Here is a 22,041-nt window from a genome sequence, read left to right as displayed (position 1 = left end):
AGAACGCCCAAACCAGCCACCACCGTCTTGTTTTGATTCAGAATCTGAAATAAAGGAAGCAGAGGGTGGTACCGCCTCCTTCTCGGGAGGGACATTATAACCCTCGGGAGAGGGGTGGGGGATAATTTAAACAATCTAATCCTGTGCAACTCCTGATACTTCCATCAACGAATCATTGGAAGAAAAGGAAGGAGACTGGTACAACCAAAGCAGAGGGAACGCTTCTGGAAGAAGGGGATGCTGAAGCTGAACCATCCAAATGAGGAGGTGAAAAACCCTCTAAGGAAGGACAAGTAGAAACTCTACTATGCTCCTTCTTCCTGTAGAATGCTCTCTACTGTGACACAAGCCATGAATGACATTCTGGCCAAGGATTAGTTAATAATACAAAAATCAGATCGGCACCTGTTGCATGACGTATGGGGATCTGTAATGGTAGCAGCCAAAAAACTGGAGCATGGAAATCCATGAATGGCGGGCACATGCTTTGACGAGGCCTAGAAAGAATTGGAGGACTCCATGATAACAACAAAACCACACACCGAAAAAAACTGAAAAAAGAAATCACAAGGCAAACAAAGCAACCGGTTTTGAGAGGAGAGTGCTAGCGACTACTCTCCAAGGCAGTCAAAGAAAGACTGATGCAGCACAGGGTTCAATCCCTGGTCGGTGATCAGCTTTCCACCTGCGTATATGCATGAGTTGCCAGATGCCACAAGATTCACTTCGCTTCACAATCTTTGACTGTTTTTAACTGGTTTCCAGCTGGCACCGAAGAAGATTATCCTATTGTTATGACCAAGATTTCTTCTGCGTATGAACAAAATAAAAAGAAAAGAAATAAATATTCAGGCATAAAATCAACATTATCCCCCCCCCAAATATGACAATTTGTCCAAAATTGCATTTTGTTTTTCCTACTATACAAACTTGAGGTCCTTTTTACAATAGGAAGGTACAGCGGCAGCTGGATAGGTCGTAAGCTTTCGAACAAGGGGTTCGGTAGTTAACTGCTTGTCCGACAGGCGCAGCGGCGCGCGACTGGGAGGTAAACAAATCACTTTTGCGGGTTTTTGGCCCAAGCAAAAACTGCAGAGTGAGGGGTGGCATGAGGTGGGACTATGTGTAAAAGGACCTCAGGTTTGTATAGTTAGGAAAAATGCAATTTTGGACAAATTGTCATTTGTTCCGACACGGCATACAAACCTTCGGTCCTTTTACAATAGGAAGACTCACTTCTTGGTGGGAGGAATCTGAGTCTTTTGTGAACAGACTGGTGTTCGCCCACTTGGAATGCCTCCCTGGTCGTAAGAGCGAGGGAGGGATCCTAGCCTCTGTCCGATTGATCGGGGTGTGCACCGCAGGATCAATGGTCAGACCTCTGGACCGAGTACTAAGAGAGAGGCAAGCATATCTCTTCGTACCAGCAAACAAGAACAAGTTCCTATTTGCAAGAGGCAACATAAAAGTATGGTTTGTCTCTTGTTGGCATCCACTTCCCCCCCCTGTAGGAGGAAGTGGTGGATATTCGCTCCCATCCCTAGTGAAAGGGATAGGATGGGGCTCTGTCGAGTAGCTCACCGGCATCTCGTCCTTATCCAGCAAGGTGATGACCGTATCCCTCTACCCACAGGTAGAGGGGGAGAAAAAGATATGAAGAGAAGCCAGTCACTCTCTCATTCACATATCTATTCTTACAGTCACACCAGGACTCGATGCTGTTCAGCCTGCTAGGGTCTGGGTTAGCTACACAACGTGTTGAGCAGCCACACGGGTCCCAAGGAAAACGATCCAAGGACCTGTGGGCAATATCCAAAGGTAGAAAGGTGCCAGTGGCCTGGTTGTACCAGAACCCCTGCCCTTCAGTACCTGCGCCACGGAGAAGTTCTTGTGTAACTCGAGGGAGTGTACTTCTAGGTCATCTTGGTGCTGACGAAGAGTCTTCAACACTCAGCCTGGGATGTCGAGTTTCTTCAGAAAGCGCGGTCGCGCTTTCACAGGACAAAGCAGCATCTCCTTCGCATCGAAGGCGGTGAAGTCCATTAGGGAGGGGATTGTGAAGGACTCTAACCGATCGTCAGGAACCCGAAGGGTTCAGAGTCTTCGCTACGAATTCGGTACGAAATCGAGCGTCACGAATCCCCATCCCCTGGATGCTTGACTTCGCAGGAAAAGTCATGCAATTACCTCAGAGGAAAAGAAGGGAATGGTCGTATGACCTATCCCTCTTCTCGACTTCGGTGATGTCCTGTACCCATACTGGTCTATCCGTCTGCAGCGAAGTTGTTCTTCTCGGTAGTGGATACGACACCGACACTCAATGGTGGTGTCGATGGTATGGGTACTGTGACAAGCCGTTAGGACGAAGAAAGACTGTTATGGAACAACCGAACTAAGTCCACAGCGAAGTTCGTAACAGACTTGGGTCGCTCTGACAGCTGCCGACTGACTGCGTTCGGTAGGAGGCAAGTTGTCCAAGCACCCGAGCAAGTCACGTGACCTTCGCCTTAAAAGGGTTATGCCAAGAGACTAAACAAATAATTTGTTCGTCACCGATGCCAGAAGGCAAGGTGATGACTCTCTTAATGGCATGGTGCCCAACAGGCGAAAGTCAATTGCCTTCATAGAGACCGAGGTCCCTGATGGCAAGATATCTCATAGTATAGTTGATTCTCGGCTAAGGAGAAACAACACTATGTGTCGTTGAAGACGAAGGTGTACAGAAAATGCAACCTACGTCTTCACAGCTGAAACGAGAGAAGGATTCTCAAGATTCTGAACCTGTGCTACAAAGACTGAGAAACGCTAACCGCTATTCATTGCTGTCCGGTGAAGATCGTAGTTGCAATAAAAGCGGAGCGCTTTTCAGTAATGAAGACAGGGAAATACTGCCTGAAGTCAAACTGCTTCTCATGGGCTGAACATTTGGAAGTAGAGCTGTCAGGTCGGAGAGTAGGCGATGTCTTCTGACAATATCTGTTAATTCTGGGGCGAGCAATGAATAATTGCACACCCTAACGAATACGAGATATTTTGAAGACAAACTCAGATGTCTGCAAAATCATTCGCATTATCGCGGTGCGATGCAGCGGGAGGACTAGTACAGACTTCTGTTACCGTGCGGTAAACAGAAAGATGAAAGAGTCCAAGAGATATCTCTGTTGAAAATTCTCGCAATGTCGAAGGCGATGAAATCGAGCGTCACAGCAGTAGATGGTCCTTCATTATTGCGAGAATCCCCCGTTAATCAGAGACCTAAGTCCATGATTGTTGGGCAGAGATACGGGTTCGGTAGTCAATCAAACCAGGGGAGAGAGAGACGTACCGACCGTGCATCTCCGAGACCTAGCTGATACTGAGCCGCTATCAGGCAGTTCAATACGCAGTAGCTCTAGGTGACTCGTCATCCTGAGTTGCCAGGTAATCCATTATTCCACGAAGGAATGCGTTCGGCTAGAACCATCGAGCATAAAGAATACGCTCGAGCAATTATATTTAACCGAAACGGATTTCGGTAAATACAAAAGCTGATTTGGTGTTGTCATGACAATACCAAGTATCTAAAATCGAAACTGATAACTGCTGGGAGGTTGCAGGCAACCCCGAGTTGCAGTTCAATTAAGATACAATTCGTCTCGGTCACAAACCGTAGAGTTAACTACGGTATGCGCCTACTCCCCGGACAATTCAACTGTTAAAAGAATCATGTCGCGAGGGTAATATACGTAGTATATTTGTAGGTTCTGTTACCACGGACCTCCATCCTAAATTTCTTTTCCCTCTCGAGGAATGAGAATAAGGATTGGAGATCGACCGCCTTCGTTCTCTAGTCAAGAGAGTGAAGGAGAAGTCTTTCCCAAAGGAAAGCTTCAATGGTGAACAGAATACCGAAGACGATAGTTCAAGCCAAACTGGAAGTTCCCGTCCGTTCTTCTCTATTCCAGGTTAATCGCCTACTGTGAGATACTCTTCTTTCAGCAGCAGTTCTCTTCCAAATGCTAGAAAATTACAGGAATTCGAGCATAAGCGAGGTTCCCGATTATCGTGTAACAATTATCGGGATTCTCGCTCACTTTGGACCGTGGTCTCGCCTAAGTGTTTTTGGAGATCGTAAAAAAACTCGAACACTCTGAGTGCGCTAGAAATTCCGTAGAATTCTAAGCACTCTGCGAAACCCCCCACCGAATTCGTCAAACGATATCGGCTGGTGGTCCTCGCCCGATTCCCGTAGAAATCGAGAAAGGGGCAGGATCCCTCCTCAACGGACCGGGGCTTACGTCAGGTAAGACCCGAAGGTCCCAACCCCCCGGTAGCGCAGCCCCTAACGTGGGATCTTACAGAGAAATCTCTGTAGGATCCCTCCCTTTCCCTCGTAGCCGTGGAAGGAGAGAGGGAATGGGGGAGGAATTGGATACTGGCTCGCCTTCCCAGCGGAACTAGCAGTTGGAGAAGAAAAGGAGCAGCCATCGCCTTACGGCGATGGCCTCTCAGAGCCTGGGAAAACGTATCGTCAGGAGAAAACGTTTTCCCGAGGAGGGTTACGAACTCATACTGTAGGTAAGGGTCTGCCGCCACTGTGAACGTCGTCTGGGTGGGGCTGATCGACACCTGACAGGAGAGAGCCGATACCGTCCTCCGACTCATTCCAGTCCTCGTCGAGGTCGAAACTCAGAGGACCGAAGGGGTATTCAAATACGGTGTCCGAAGACACGTAGAAACGCCTCTGTCGCAGTAGAGGAGGTGAAGTAGCTTGTTTCGACCGGCCAGAAACTGAGAGCGCCTTCTTGTCCGGAGACAGAGACTACCTGGTTCAACACAGTCGGCAAAGCTCCGATCGCGGCAGACCCACCGTCGATTTGGGTTCCCTCTCGGGCCCCAAAACGACTCGAGCCGAGACTGGCTCTGCTGGTGGGAGCGGCGATCCTTCCCCGAGGTCGTTGTGCTGACGAATCAGCGCCATAACCTCGGCAAAGTTCCTCTGGATCTCGGAAGTCACAGCATCTTGCAGAGTAGGACCGTTAAGCCCTTCGAACAAGAGCATATTCCGAGAACCTTCCTCCTAAGAAGGGGAACAGCGACAGCCCTCTCGGTCTTCTCCATCCACTTGCGCATACGTCCTGGCCGGTCCAAGAACCGTGCCTGGCACGTAGGGCATCGTGGTGGGATCATGAGGGGCGCACCCTCACGATCACTCCTCAATACCTCGCTCCTCCGGTGTAACCGAGGAGGTTGAAGGTAGGGGAGAGGCAGACCTGACGCTCCCTCCTCGCTCGCTGGCAGAACCAGCAGGCTTGGAGGGCTGCAGGCGATCGTCAACCCGCGGTGGCGATCGAGCTGCAGGCCTGGTCGAACCGTCTCGCTGTGAGAACGGCTTGCACTGAGCACAGCGGGGGCCCCGATCTCGAGTGTCAGAAGAGCTGGTGCTGGTTGCCGTACCCGCCCCTCGCTCTCTGTGAGAGCGACGTCAGGCGACCTGCAGGCTCCACTGTCACAGTGAGACCGGTGCTTGTCCTCACGGCACGTCACGTCGCTGGTTCCAGCCGTGGCTGGCAGCCGGCGAACGGGAGGACCTCTTCCCAGCCTCAGCCCGTGGCCGGTCGTGGACCGTCACGTACCCCGGGTAGCCAGCTGGTCGCCGCGAGAGCGAGAGCTGGTCTGGTGAGAGTCGCGTGAGCGGCTGTCACCAGTCTTCCGCCCCATGCCGTGAACCTGACGCTGAGCGGACTCAGAGGTCTGGTTCCTGGCTGCACGGTCGCTGGTAGGCGACCGTACACTCGGTACCCTCCCGCGAACGAGAGGCCGAGACGGACCCTGATGCAGTGGCAGAACCACTGACACCAGGCGAGGAGTACCGGTGTTAGCCGGTACCCCTCTGGTCCCCGTAGTCTTCTTCCTTGCGAAAGAAAGAGACGAGGGCCCCGCTCCCGAAGGAGCAGGAGGACCAGCGGAAGGAACCCTCCCGTCCACGAGGTGAGACGGGTCCCGAGAAGCTCCCGAGGGAGACTTCTTAGGAAGGAGGAGGCAACCTTCTTCTCCCTCGGCTGTGAAAGCATTAGAAGGCGAAGGGGAAGAGGCGGCGGAGCCCCCCGACGACGATTGAAGAAGATGAAGACGACGACTACGACACCTTCCTCCTCTTCTTCGTCAGCTTCCTCAGGACAGACGTAAGATCTGCTATCCCAGGGCGGAGCCGGGGCTGCTGTAGCCGAAGCCACAGGGCCCGGACGCACCTGTACGACAGACCAAGTCTGGGGAGTACCACCACGAACAGGGACGACGTCAGCAGGTATGGGCATCTCAGGAACAGCAGGCACAGCCAGCACAGCATCGGTAGGGACAGCCAGCGCAGCAACGGCAGGGACAGCCCCGCAGGGCAACGGCAGGGACCCAGCGCAGCAACTGCATGGACAGTCAGCCCAGAATCGGCAGGTATCGGCAGGCAGCACCGGAAACACAGGAAGTGGAGCAGCAGCAGCAACATCCTGGTACCGGCGGCAGGTCCAGGGGCGAGCTCTAGGGCAGCGGCAAGTGTGGTCGCGGCAGCGCGGCAACCACGAGCGGCGGCGGCACGCCCCCCTCTCGGTACGGCGAACGGCACTTCACAGCGGCTGTAGGCAAGACTGTTACCACGTTGAGGCGAGTACACCAGGTGAGGAGGGACGTCGTCACCTGGAGCGTGGTCACCACTCCATGGGTGACCGCAGTAGGCCCAGACATAGAACCGCAGCCCCTGGACACTAGCAGCGCCCTGCAAATGGAAGGACGCCCATACCTCACCAAGGTCCACCCTCGTGGCAGTAGCGACCTGCGGAAAATAACACGTAGTAGCGATTAGTGGGGGGGGGAAGTCCCCTCGCGCTTGGGGGGGGTGAGCCCTCTCCGAACGAGTGGAAGACCCCGAATACAATTGTCAATCGGGCACCGAGCGCCCATCCCCCGCCCCGCTCGACGGATCGGGCGAGGAGAAGAACGCAGATAACCTCCCCCCCCCAAGGGGAAGGGCCATCTGTGGGAGCAGAGCGGGGGGGGGGGGGGGGGGGGGGGGGGGGGGGGGGTGGGGGGGGGGGGGGTTCTTGGTCCCCACCCCGCACAGCACCCATGTACCCAACAATAATAATAAAACCCGAGCCCGAGCAATCGTGCCCTCGGCCCGAATGCAAGGGCATAAGGATCAATTCCCTGACTGAGCGTAACTTGAACCAAATAAATATTGATGCAATCAATAATAAAAGGAATAAAATGAAAAAGAATCTTGCATTACGATTCACTTCACAATGAATAAGGGCTCGGATCGAGCGCATTTGCGCCCGTCGGTACCGAGCGCAAGGGTAAAAAGGATCCATTTCCCGATTATGAATGGAAACCTTGATCCCATAATGAATTGATGCAATCAAAATATATATGAAAAAATGAAAGAATACTGGCGCTTGCGATTTCACTTCATACAAATAAAATGGGGAAGAATCAATTCCCGGGAAATAGCGGAAACATTGATCCAAGTAAACAATGCAATCTCAATAAAATATGAAAATGAAAAGAACTGCACTTGCGATTTCACTTCATTCAAATAAAAGGGGAAAGGATCAATTTCCGGGTAAGCTCGGAAACTGATCCAAAATGAGTATTGCTACAATCAAAATAATATATATATGAAAATGAAAAAGAATACTGTACTTGCGATTCCACTTCCATACAGAATAAGTTTTCGTGCCGAGCGCATTCGCTCGGCAACGAGCATACAGGTCAAAAAAATATATAAATGAAAAGAGCACTTACTTACGATTTTCATCTACACATTTCCAACCAAAATATACGCTCGGAGCGAGCGCTCTCCCGCCCTCGGCACCGAGCATACACAATACGAGGATCATTTCTGGGAAAATGAATTCCCGCACTTACGCCCTTCAGTCCCGCACTCGGGTAATCGGAGGGCGTGGTGAAACCAAGATCCTTTAATTCACAATTGAATTCAATGGAAATAAATATGAAATGATTGTACTTACAATTCAGTTTCACTAGATAAATAGAAAAAGAAAAAACACAACCATGCCGAAAGCAACGACGATGAAGCAGGAACAGAGAGCGATGATACACGTCCACACGCCAGCAGGACGAAAGCAAAAGTGATTTGTTTACCTCCCAGTCGCGTCGCCATGCTGCGCTGTCGGACAAGCAGTTAACTACCGAACCCCTTGTTCGCAAAGCTTACGGACCTATCCAGCTGCCGCTAGGGTTACCTTCCTATTGTGAAAAGGACCGAAGGTTTGTGTGCCGTGTCGGAACAATTACAAAAATTAAATAACAGAGATAAACTATGGCACAGAAGCAAGATAAAGTAGAATAGTAACAGTGATGCAAGTGCCAATTTTAACAAAACACCTAATTCATGACTGGAGATATCAAATCCTCATGAGAAGGCATGACCAGGTACATTAGAAAGTTCCCTAATGGATGATGCCATGCAAAAACCTAGCTAATGATTAGAATGATGCAACTTGGATTCAAGATGTTTGAGTGCTCAGTAGATTAAAGTACTTCAGTAATAAAATTTACAGCTGTAAGACTGTAGTCAGAAGGATTAAAGATGTCACATTTCTTTGGGATAGTATAATCCAGTGCATCATTTGCGGAGGTACAAAAATTAACATTTAAATGAAAAAAGAAAACTAATTACAGGAGAAAGTTCAGCAACTCTGTGAATTTTTCTAGAATATCAACTCTTTTAGCTTTAAAGAAATACAAAGCATCAGGAATTATAAATACAAAATGCAGTGGAGCAATTGAGGATTTGAAAGGAACAAAACAGGGGAATCCAGACCCCTATAATTCTTGAGACAAGAGCTGAGAGCAACTTTCTCATCAAGAAAGAATCTTTCATGTCCACCAGGATGACAGAAAGACAGAAAATAAAGTTCAGAGCTTAAATATACTGGTAAAAGACCTTAAAACGGTTTTCACTAGCAAGATGAAGTTCTACAAGTCTTAGTTCAGGAAAAAACTCTCCTCAGTAATTTTCAAAACTGTACTCTTTGATATTCCCTTCTCCCAGCATAATCATAGCTTATTGATCATTATCCATCCCACTTGCCATATATTCAGTTCTGCTTGACTTATCTTTCTCACTAATCTCTGATAATCAAAATGTTCAAAGTGTACAGCATACACCAGGGGCACTCCTCCCTTCTCACAGAAACAGCAAGGCTAAGATACAGTAGTAAATTCAAAAGATAGCAAACAAAACATCCAATATGCTGCAATCACCAAACTATGACCCTGGCAACAATCGCCCTATGAAAAATCTAGGAAAAAAGATAAGACAGGAAACTGGAAACTTAACAAACCCAAGTAAAGTGGTGTAAAGGAATAAGTGAGGGAAAAGGTAGGTTGAAATTAGAAATCACAGGATTCCATGTGGTTATTGTTGTACAACAATCTTATATGCAGTATACCATATCTAATTTATCAGAACTTGGAAGAGTTTTAAAAGTATAAACTATATAAAAGAAGAAATCAAATTATTTACATCTATTCAACAAAAAACACTGACAAGAAGCACTCATGATCAATTTTACCTGTGAAAATCGCTGTACCAGAATGATTTCTGAATGTTGATTAACAGGTAAAAGGATTTCTGGACAATGATCACGAGTTAACATCAACTGTTCTTCGATCACAACTGCTAATTCACTTCCAGTGCTTTCCCCAGTCATCAACCTGGAATAAAAGTTTATAATATTTATATCTGTACATCATTTTATTCAGCATTTGCATTTACTTAGATTACTATATTTTGTTTCTTTGTAACACAGTGTTTCAGTACTTTGATTCTGAATATGGCATGTTTATAATAAAATAAAGTTTTATACATACTTACCAAGTAGTAATTACATACCTACAAGTTATTAACTATCGTGGCAGCTTAAATTTTGAAATTTGTGGAAGTGCTTCTATTGGTTTAGTGTAAGTAACTAATCCTGCCCACTTTCAGGGAAGAATAGGTACAACAGAGCTGAAGAGCTCAATTCATTTGTGTCCTATGTCCAAGAGAGGGGAGGGAGGGCGGGCTCCAATTTTATTATAAAAGAGCCATATTATAAGTAACCTACAAGTAATTAGTACATAGCTGAATCCCACATTGACAGGAGGTGGGATACATGGACATATTCTACTCAATAACACTCATTAACCACTTTGGGATCGTGATGTTTCTACAACGTCATGGAGGGTGCAGTGACGCTCCCAGTGACATATATATGTCGTCATAACTCCACAGCGCAATAGGAAAGTTCGTAGCGTTGGGTTATGTCTCCTATTGGTTTTTGCAGGTGTGGGTAGGCTGTACCAACATACATTAAGCTCCACCTACTTTTTTTCAGCCAATCGTGGACCTACTTGACTATGACGTCACAAACCTCCTCATCAGTTGATACACAGTCATGGTTGAATTCACGCATGTGTACATGATTTTCTTAGTTTTTCTCTAATGATTTTCTATGTTTTATTTGCATTTTTAGTGCAAAACCATGAGTAAGAACAGTGATATCTCTTCCGAGGAATATGTTCCTTCTGAGGAAAAGTATGAGAGTGGTGAAGAGCTCTCGAGTGATGAAATACGTGAAATAAGAGATAATGACGTGGAAGAACCAGAGATGGAAGGTGGTTTACAATGTTACCAACATATTCGAGGATCGCCATCCTTCAAGGCTTGAAAGACTTTATTAACGTCCATGTTGGAGGAGACAAACCGCGGACTGGGTTGAGGATAAGGAAAAAGATCTAATTTTATCTCTAATGACATAAGAAGAGGAGATTTCAGGGAGCCTCGCCTTAAAAACATATGAAACCATTGACCTGCAGCCCTTAATTCATGAAGATGACAGGCCCATCATGATGTAAATGAACTAAAAAGGTCTAGAAATTGAATGTCCCTGAGACCTACACCAAAGTCTGAAAACCAACCATTTAGCTTGATAAATTACAGTGGAACCTTTACATACGAAAGTCCCTACATACGAAAAATGATATTTTAATGATAAAATAAGGTTTCACATATACTTACCAAACAATTACCGTAGCTGTACGCTTTCTTACCTGGCAGTCGAAAATTCAAATTCCTGGCGGCGGTGGTGGCGGCGCTGCCATTGTTTGTGTAGGTTATACAGATCCCGCCCACTTTCGGGAATACCCGGTGCTAATGAGCTAACTTCTTCAATTCGTTGAGCCACAACGTCCATCTGTGGGGAGGAGGGAGGGCTCTGATTATGTAATTGTTTGGTAAATATATGTGAAACCTTATTTTATCATTAAAATATCATTTTCACAAAAGTGACTTACCAAACAATTACATTAGCTGACTCCACATTACCCGGAAGGTGGGTATATGGACAGCTTTAAGAACAAAAAACAAAAATCATGTGCTCACATTATATATAATGTTTGCAGTACTTTTACCTTGTGAGAGAGCAGCTACAGGTAGATACTGCCTCTGCTCGGCACTCTCATCACATGTAGGAGACATGGCAGTGATGGCCAGGGTCGTCCCTACTAATAGTGGGATTTTTGCAATCATGGAAGTACACCGATGATTGACAAAACCAACAATAATTTGCCCTCGCCCTGGGCGAAAACACCAGATAAAAACCACACAACACCATCACCTATACTAAAAACCATATGATGCCCTTAACCAGATATAAGAACTGGTGGGTACTTCAGGTACATGTACCCCCGGGCTTCCCAAAAACTCAAAATCCTCAAATCCAAGGCGAGGAGATAGTAGAGGGAAAAAACCGAGTCCCCCTATGCTTCCTCTCCCAACACCATTCCCGCTACTAACAACGGTCCCAATCTAAAGCAGTTTTCGTAAGTAGTTTCTACCTCCTTCAAATAGTACGATGCAAACACCGATTTCGACCTCCAGAATGTTGTTTGCATAATGGAGGATAGAGACATATTTTGTCTGAAAGCCAAAGACATTGCTACTGCATGAATCTCGTGCATCTTCACTTTCAGCACCCTAAGAGCATGTTCCTGAATTTGGGCAGGCGCTTCTCGGATCAAACCCCTCAGGAAAAAGGACATTGCATTCTTCGAAAGAGGCCAAGACGACCGGGTCTTTCACCGAGCACCAGTCGGTTCGACCCTCCCCTCACAGTTTCTATCCTAGTCAGGTAGTGTCTGATGGCTCTGACCGGACACAATGTACGTTCCTCATCCTCCGACCCGACTTAGTCCGTTAAGTTCTTTATCTTGAAAGAACAGGGCCGAGAAATCGAAGGATCCTCATTCTTAGCAAGGAAGTCTGTTACATATGAACAAACTGCATTGCCCTGGGCGAAACCCACTCCTACTCATCGCCTGCAACTCGCTTACTCTTCCCGCTGTGGCTAAGGCGTCTAGGAATAGTACCTTCCTAGTTACATCTCTCAAGGTTGCCGAATTCAACGGTTCGAATTGGATACTGTTGAGCCACCTAAAACTACATCCAAATACCATTCCACTTCTTCAGGCTTGAAAATCTTGGAGGAACTAAAGGATCTGATCAGGTCACTGATGTCCTGATTGACGAGATGTTGAGGCCTCTATGCTTGAATACTGATGTAAGCACGGCTCTATGTCCTTTAATAGTTGACGTGGCCAACTTCTTGGCGTCCCTCAGAAATAACAAATTCCGCAATTTCTGTTATAGATGTTTCAGAAGAAGAGATGCTATGTCGTTTGCACCATGACCTAAAGACTCTCCACTTGGACTGGTAGAGCTTGGCAGAAGAGCTTCTTCTGCTGCTAGCAATAGCTTCTGGCGCCCTTCGCGAAAAACCTTTTGCTCTGACCAGGTTCCTGACAGTCTGAATCCTGTCAGGGCCAGAGCGGACAATCCTGGGCAATATCGGTTGAAATCGGGTTGTCTGAGAGGCATTGGATTTTGTGGAAGTAGCCTGGGAAAATCCACCAGCAGATTGAGAAGGTCCAGGAACCACTCTTTCCTGGGGCAGAATGGAGCTACTAGGGTCAGTGTTACATTCTGGTGCGATTGAAGCTTGTTTAATACCTCTCTTATCATCCCGAAGGAAGGAAAAGCATAAATGTCCAGTCCTGTCCAATCTAGTAGCATCACATCTGTTCTCCATGCTAATGGTTCTGGAATCGGAGAACAGAAAATGGGTGAGGCGATTGTTCCTTGATGTGGCAAACAGGTCTATTGATGGTCTTCCCCAAAGCTTCCACAGGTCCTGACACACTCTCTCGTTCAGAGTCCATTCTGTTGGTAACACCTGATTCACCAACTCAGTTCGTCTGCAGTAACGTTCCTTTTTCCTTAGACAAATCTTGGAAAAAGGGTGATCCTCTTCTCGTTCGTCCAGGTGAGGAGATCTTCAGCTATCTTGTTGAGAGAGAACGCGTGGGTCCCTCCCTGCTTCCGTATATATGACAACGCTGTGGTGTTGTCTGAGTAGACCGCTATGTTCCTTCCGGTGACTAAATGGTCGAGCGCTTGTTCCTTCCCATTTATGTGCAAGGTCTTTTCTCGTTCTGTCCACAGACCTGATACTCTCTTGTCTCCTAGGAGGGCTCCCCATCCGTTGCCCGAGGCGTCGAGAAGAACTGCAGGTCGGGGTTCACCACGACTAGGGAAAATCCTTCTTATAATCTCTCCCTCGAATGCCACCAACGAAGATCCACCTTTATCTCTTCCGTCAGAGGGAAAACTAGTGAGTCCGGTTGTGTCTTCCGAGACCAATTTGCTTTCAGGAAGAACTGAAGCGGCCTCATGCATAGGTGTCCTAACCTGACAAAACTCTCCACTGAAGCCAGGGTCCCGAGGAGGCTCATCCATTCGAGAGCTGAGCAGGACGGGCGAACAAGAAATTGCTGGACTGTCGACAGGCAGGACCTCTACCTCTTCGGGAGAGAAAAGACCCGAAAAGCTAGTCTAGTATCATCCCTAAATAGAGAATCCTCTTAGTTAGAATCAATTGGGACTTCTCCGTGTTTATTAGACTATCCAATTGCTGTGTCACAGTAAGTGTCTTCTCCAAGTCCTTCACACACTGACGACTGGATCTGGCTCTCAGGAGCCAGCGTCTAAGTAAAAGGCTGTGTTGATCCCGCCCCATCAAATGCAGCCACTTTTCCCAGAGGAGTGAGAATCCGAGTAAATACTTGAGGAGGCAGTTGACAGACCAAAGCAGAGGCTCTGAACTGGAAGACTCTCTTCTTGAAGACGAATCTCAGGAACTTCCTGGAGCTCTGATGGATGGGGACATGGAAGTATGCATCCTTCATGTCGAGAGACACCATCCTAACGGTTGGATGGCCGACATTACCGATCGACTGGTTTCCATTCGGAATTTCGTCTTCCGGACGAAGAGGTTCAGAGCGCTTACGTCCAAAACAGGTCTCCATCCCCCTGATGCCTTGGGGACTACAAAGAGCCTGTTGTAAAATCCTGGGGAGTTCGTGTCTGTTACCTCTATGGCCTCTTTGCTGATGAGCTCTCTACTTCTTTGGCTAAGCCAAAAAGCTCTTGTTGATCCTGTCAAGTATGCTGTCAAACAGACAGGTGTATTGGACAGTGGTGGATCCTTCGTAAATGGGATCACATTATCCACTGTTCTGCTCTTCTTCGACTCCATTCCTCCCAGTAGTCGGGAGTCTTTGCCCCCCCCCGGGCGTTGTGAAGGATCTTTTATTCATTATCTGTCTTAAAAGGAAAGTTCTTGGTAGACTTGGAGGTAGTTCGTAGGTTAGTCCTGGTCTCTGCTGCCACCTCAACTTACCTCCTCGAAAGGGATGCTTTTGTAGAGGGGAAGCTTTAGCTCCTGTCGCTGGAGGTTCCTTAGATCATTTCTCGCTGACTGAGAAAGATCACTGGTGGACTTTTTCTCGAGGTCCGACAGTACATGCTTGATGGTTTCTTTTGGGAACAGGTGAGATTTACTCGGGGGAGAACAACAAAGCCGATTTTTGGTTCGTGGTTACTCCTCGAGATGTGAAGGAGCACCACCGTTTCTCTCTTCTTGAGTATCCATAGTGAATGGGCAGCCAATTCCCCTGAACCGTCTCTTACTGCCATGTCCGCAACAGGACAAACACATTGAGCCAGTCCGCAGAAAATTCTTCGTCCAGAGACTGGCAATCTTCAAGTTTTTCTGGCTAACACTGCAATTGTCAATCAGAAAACTGAAAACTTCGATCACTTTGTACAAGTTCTTCACCAGGTGATCTAACTCGGGTGAAGAGAACAACACTTTCGCAGCCGAGAACTCTGCTCTTTTGTGCGAGTCCACAGGGCCGGAGAAGTCTCCTTGGAAGGAGGCAGATACTCCCAAAGAAGGAACTTCTCCTGTCACATAAAACCTGTAGGTTTTATTCTGCAGCTTCGATGGAAGGTAGGCGAACGAAGCCTTGCCTGACTCCCTCTTCTTAGCAAGCCACTCTTCTACTTCCTTCTATGTTTTCTTCGAGGACTGAGAAAGAACTGGTTTCAGTAACCCTGAAGGCGCTGATTTCCTATCCTTCACAAACATCGACGGAGGGGAAGAAGGCGAAGCTGGCTCAAAAAAGTCCAGATACGTCTGTAAAAGGAACTTTAACAGACTAGAATAAGCTGAAGAGGGTTTCGAATCCTGGTCTTGAGTTTCCTCTTCCGACAGGATGGACGACACCCCGTCTTCTTCTTCCATCTAGTTCGTTGTCTTCTTCAAAAAGACCATCAATTCTTGAAGTTGATGTTTAAAGGGGCCCCAAGCAGAATCCTCTAGTAAGGATTTGATCTTCGAATCATCCTTGGTCGAAGTCGAAGTCGTGGCTGTCGTAAGGCTCTTCTTCGAAAATGAACGACTGGGAGTCAAACGAACACGAAACGTATGAGGCGAACAAGTCGAAAGAACACGAGACGTATGAGGCGAACGAGTCGAAACTCCTATCGACACACAACAAGGTGAGTCGGCCTCGCAAGCGCGCGAGTGCTGTACCACACGTGTGTCTAACTTTGTCCGAAGTTACGCTATCCGAAGAGGACTGGCAATCTACCCAGAAAATCTGGTCCGGAGTGAAACTGCAAGAAGGTTGTGGACTCCAGTGCTCCTTGGATCTCTTAATAGGTGGCGACATACCTCTCGCACACTGGGCATGTCTCTTCAATGGACACGACACTAAATCACTCCACACTTTTTGCTTCGACACAGGTGACTGCACTTCCGAGTCAGATGACAACTGCACATCACGGATATCTATGCCTTTCCAGTGGCGTTTCTTGGGCACTCGCGAGTCGACTACATCAACGGAGTCGGCGACTGACCGTGGGTAAACTCCCCCAGTCTCCCTTCGACCTCCGGTATGTCTTCTCCCTGGAGCTGGGGAGCGGGACAGTGACCTTCGTCTAGAACAGGGGAACGGACAGCCGCCCTCCTCGGACATGACACTGACATTTTGGCCTAACACTGGCCTTTTCACTTGACTTCTCTAACGAAAGCACAAAACGACATTCCTAAATCCATAACGGATTTTTGCCAAGAACTCAAATTTTCTTGTCCATGTTGGACTCTAGCACAGAAATGTGTTGGGATCGGAAACATAGGATACTGGTCCTTGGAGTAATTGGTACTGAAGTTGGAGGACTATAAATAGGTGAAATATTAGATAAAAGTGGAGAAGATAGTGACGGTTTGTTGCCTCTAAAGGCACAGGAGTTGTCTCTACTCTAGTTATACTACCCGCTCTAAGAGCTGCTTTCCTTTTCCTATCTTTGTCCATTTTATCCAAATGAGCTTGAAAAGTCTTCCAACCTTGTTCATCTAACTACGGCACTCATCACAAGTTAATTCCTTGCTACAGCACTGAATCCTACTTTTAACATATTTGGAGTGCGGATCGTAACATAGTTTAGCTAATTTAGTTTGCAGCCACTGCTGCAAAACCTAACTGACGAAGAACTAGCATCAGACATCTTCGTAATAACTTGCTAATAACTAGGCAGCTAGCTGATGAAGCAAAAAAACCAACCAAGAAATAAAAGATATATCCACAATGGCAACGAAAGTCAACTGCAACAACAAACCACCAGTGTTACCCTGTGGCCGGCAGAAAACTAATTGAAGAAGTTAGCTCAGCAGTGCCGGGTATTCCCGAAAGTGGGCGGGATCTGTATCACCTACACAAACAGTGGCAGCGCCGCCACAGTGCCAGGAATTTGAATTTTCGAATGCCAGGTAAGAAAGCGTACAGCTAATGTAATTGTTTGGTAAGTCACTTATGTGAAAATCCAGGTTACGAAAGCAAAGACGAAGATTTTTTTTGCTTCGTGTAGTACGAAAATAATTCAGGTTGCGAAAGGGTAAGTCTGAGATTCCGCCTGGGCCGCTGAGAACAATTTTAAAACTCGCGCGCACGCCAACTCAGTAGACTCAACCACTATCCTCCCTCTTCTTCCCATTGGTTCCTGATGATAGTCACGCCGTAAGATCCCTGCTCTCTATTGGTCAGCATCTGTCCCATCATGCCTCTAAGTAAAAGGCATTCCTTGACCATTTTTTGCGGCGGAACATTATCGTCACAAAATATATTTAGTTTGTTAACGTAAAATTTGGTGTTAGTGATTTCGCTTTCGTTGTACTGTAAGTTACTTTATCAATGTTGTGTGTGAACTTAATTACTTACGTGTTAGCCATGGGTCCCAAGATGTTGCTGAGTTCACGGACGGAAAGAACAGGATGCTTCTATGGAGACAAAGAGGGAGATAATCAAGAAGTGTTAATGTTTTCTGCCATTTGTTAATGTGTTTTCGTAAAGTTTAGTGTTAATGTTTTCTGCAATTTTTTAATGTGTTTCGTAAAGTTAAGTGTTCGTGTTTTCTGCCATTTGTCCTCCTCCTTTTGTTTGCCACTTTTGGACATCGCCTCAGTCAAAAGTTAAGGTTCCACATTTTACTACATACGTACGTGCATGTAAATTTAAGTAGAGTATTTCTTGTACCCTGTACACTAATACATTTTATTTACAGGTACAGTCATGGTTAGGTTAGGTATTGAATGGTGCAAATTGTTGTATTTCATTGTTTATTGGTCAATTTAGCTTTATTATAAAATTTACGTGATGTTTTTGTAGGTCTTGTAACCAATTAGGCAATTTACATGTAAAATGTAGTTTCTAGATACACAGGTTATGAAGGCCGCTTCGGAACAGATTTAATTTCGTAACCTGAGGCACTACTGTACTCTAGTTGATTGCCATCTGGCAAGAGCCAACTGTTGAGCCACTCTGGAGGAGAACCCTTCCTGCTTGGAGAATCTCCTGACAGTCTCCAGGCATGAAGATAAAGCATGTGGAACCTCTGATGGAACTGGTGAAAATGAGGTTCGAGAAGATCTGGTCTCTCTGGCAAACGAAGGGGCTATCAGGGTGAGATCCAGACTGCCCTCACCAAAGCGAACAGAGGGTAAAAAGCATATGTTTGAAGGCCCTCCCACTCCATGCAATAGAGCATCAGACCCGGCACTCTGAGGAGTCTGGTAAGGGGCAAAGATCTGGCACTGAAAATTCAATGGGTGGCAAACAGATCAACTGTGACAGTTCACTTCTTTCTGAGGCTGTCAAAGACATCCTGGCAAAATGTGTATTCCGACCCTTGAACTTCGTTCGGTCTCGACAAGGCGTCTGCTAGACATTGTGGATGACCAGGATAAACTGAAAGGTCTAACATAATCCTCCTGTCTTCTGCCCAAACGGGATTGATCGGGCTTCTTGAGTGAGAAGATCTGACTGTTTACCTCCCTGGTTTCTTAAGTATGAGGACGCTGTGGTGTTGTCGACGAAGATCACTACAACTGACTCCGACAGCTGGTCCTGATATGAAAGAAGGCCTAGGTACACTGCCCTTAGTTCCCTCCAACTTATTGATATGATCCTCTCTTCCTCTGACCAAAGGCCTGAAGCGACTTTGGAGCCCAGATGCGCGCCCCAATCTTGATCCGAGGTGTCTGACCAAAACAGACACAGCCACCCAAAGTCCGAGTCTCCCTCTGGGGTGATGGCCCTGGAGGAAGAAATGACCTTGGACAATGAACGACCACAGGTCCAACCAGGAGACTACTTGGATCATTGCCATGGCAGTGGCTTCCAACGTCGCTGGGCTCCTGCTGCGAGAGAGAAACATTCTCCACGGTCAGGTGCTGCAATGACAGACCCGGACTGAGCCGAACCAGGTCCAGGTCAACCTTTTTAGTCGGTAGAGGCCTATCCGAGGGCATATAGCAGCGCCTCTGACAAGGTAGAGGAGGAGGAAGCAGTCAATCCGAATGGTTGGATCTAAGTGAATTTTCTTGTCTGAGACCAGATCATTCACTTGATCCAACACTCTGTCAGCCAAGGCTGACCATGGGAGTCCCGTCAAGGCCTTGGGTTCCCTCTTGGGTCCCCAAAAGGATTTGAGGCAGGAGGGGCTGCTTCCCAGAGATTGTTGTGCCGACGTATCAGCGCAACAATCTCTGCAATCTCGGGGGTCCAAATCACTTGGTAAAGGCCCAAGTCCTTCCAGGATCTGTCTTCCCGATCTACTTCCTCGTAAGGGGGAATCAAGCCAGGCCCCTTTGATCCATCCTCTACGACTTGAGCGTACATTTGATGGGGTCCTAAGACACCAGGGACGTATTATTATTAAAGTAGTTTAACCAGACCACTGAGCTGACTTTCAGCTCTCATAAGTCTGGCCTGAAGGATTATATTAAAATAAAAACAATCATGTCTAGGCCAGAGGCAAAGCTCTGGAACCAAATTGTTTATTCGGTGTGATGACAAGTGAGTGAAAATTAACTAAAAACTGCTCAAAGGCACACACTCACACTGGAACACATGCACACAATAAATACATTTACTCACGTATCCATACTTTCATAAAAAACAAAAATCAGAATAAGTTAAGTAACATTTAAAAGTTTTGTTTTGTTTTTTAAAAATGATATTGTTATGTTACAATAAAGTTTCATACATACTTACCTGGCAGATATATACATAGCTAAGACTCCGTCGTCCCGACAGAAATTCAAATTTCGCGCCACTCGCTACAGGTAGGTCAGGTGTATCTACCGGCCTGCCCTGGGTGGCAGGACTAGGAACCATCCCCGTTTTTCTATCATATTTTCTCTCTTCCACCTGTCTCCTGCGGGGAGGCTGGGTGGGCCTTAATTGTATATATCTGCCAGGTAAGTATGTATTGAAACTATTGTAACATAACAATATCATTTTCATACAATCAACTTACCTGTCAGAATATACATAGCTGATTGGCACCCTTCGGTGGAGGGTAAGAGACAGCTACTATATGGAATAGACAGGTAAACAACATATGTTGTAGGTATAAAATAAAACCTTGGTTCCTACCTGATAGGTGGTAGACTTGGTGGGTGTTTGCCCAGTAGTCTGCATCACCTCAAGAAACTTTAGCGAGATATGTGATCTATGGCCAAGAGTTCTTGTGGGTCTGCCGATGGGGTCTTACCCACTTACTCAGCAGAGCCTAAAAGGACTTTGTCAATGGGTGCTGATCCACTTATATGACAATACACCTTATGAAGGAGCACACAACCAATCCCGACCACCTGATCCTAACCATGTGTTAGAAACTAAGGATTGTTACGAGTTATCCCCGAACTCGTCACAACAAACCGTAACTCAAAAAACCACTACGCACACATACATAATTTTTCAAAAAAAAATTATACTCAACTAATTGGATATGACGAGAATTCTCTTATGAACAACATAGACGGCCGCCCGTGCTAGCCTGAATCCTCCATTGTTCGAAGAGATTCTCGACCATATCCCAAAACAGAAGAACAGTATATACATTATTTTAAGGATTGGTGTCGGCTCCCGTACCCAGAATCGTATCTGCCGATACGATAGGACCTAGAGAAAAGCACTCTCATACGTCACACGCACGTCTTTCAAGTAACGAGAGAGACGTCGCAACCGCTCGTACTTCATGAGCTTTTACCTCAGAATTGTAATTGTTCGTCCGGACAGACTTGTGAGCGTCCGTAATGACGTTTCTTACAAAGAACGCTAGAGCGTCTTTGACATCAGTCTTGTGGGGTCTTTTACCGCGCACCAAAGACCTTGTCTAGAGCCTCCCAACTGACGCTTCCTCTGAAGATAGAACTTCAGAGCTCTAACAGGGCATAGAGACCTCTCTGCTTCTCTGCCTACGAGACTAGACATTCCTTTGATTTCGAATGACCTAGGCCAGGGATTCGTGGGATTCTCGTTTTTCGCTAAAAACAGAGTCTTAAACGAGCAAATCGCCGAGTCTCCCTTGAATCCTACTTTATCCTGCAGAGCTTGTAACTCACTAATTCTTTTTGCCGTCGCTAACGATAAAGAAATAGGCATTTTCTAGTTACGTCTCTAAATGATGCCTGATGCGGAGGCTCGAATCTATCCGAAGACAGATATTTGAGGACTACGTCCAAGTTCCAGTTTCGGAGGTACTGGTTCCTTAGACTTTGACGTCTCAAAAGATCTTATGAGATCGTGGAGATCTCTGTTATTTGCCAGATCTAAACCTCTGTTCCTGAATACAGCCGAGAGCATACTCCTGTATCCCTTTATTGTGGATACGGCTAGATGCGATTTTACTCTCAGGAATAGCAAGAAAATCAGCAATTTCCGCTATAGAGGTAGAGGAGGAGGACAACTCTTGCTCTCACACCACCTTCTAAAGACCTCCCACTTCGACTGGTATACTTTCGAAGTGGAGGTTTCTGCGAGCTCTCGCGATCGCGCTTGCCACTTCGCGAGAAAAACGCCTCTCGCTCTGACAAGTCTTTCGATAGTCGAAAGGCAGTCAGAGCGAGAGCGGGGAGGTTTTGATGTACCTCTTGAAGTGTGGTTGTTTGAGAAGATCCGTCCTTCCTGGTAGGGATCTTGGAAAGTCTACGATCCACTCTACCACTCCGTGAACCATTCCTGGGCCGGCCAAAACCAAAAAGGGGGCTATTAAAGTCATCCTCGTCTCTTTTGACGCCACAAACTTTTTTCAATACT

The 22,041-nt window shown here is 46.7% G+C and overlaps 1 protein-coding gene across 1 annotated transcript in view; it reads right to left on the bottom strand.

Moving 5' to 3' along the window:
- LOC135223105 (protein zwilch homolog) overlaps positions 1 to 10,454 on the bottom strand; it is a 293,258-nt gene extending 282,804 nt beyond the window's left edge. Inside the window, exons 1-2 of the mRNA XM_064261610.1 lie at positions 10,393 to 10,454; positions 9,573 to 9,714 (exon numbers count right to left, since the gene is read on the bottom strand). Of these exons, the coding sequence (XP_064117680.1) occupies positions 9,573 to 9,714; positions 10,393 to 10,454 (204 nt within the window). The remainder of the gene's footprint in view (positions 1 to 9,572; positions 9,715 to 10,392) is intronic.
- Between the last annotated feature and the right edge of the window lie 11,587 nt (positions 10,455 to 22,041).

This window comes from Macrobrachium nipponense, chromosome 8 (assembly GCF_015104395.2).
Source record: "Macrobrachium nipponense isolate FS-2020 chromosome 8, ASM1510439v2, whole genome shotgun sequence".
In the NCBI taxonomy this organism is placed as follows: Eukaryota; Metazoa; Arthropoda; class Malacostraca; order Decapoda; family Palaemonidae; genus Macrobrachium; species Macrobrachium nipponense.
Note: the sequence above shows the minus strand (reverse complement) of the source record. Positions and strands in the feature narration are given on the sequence as shown.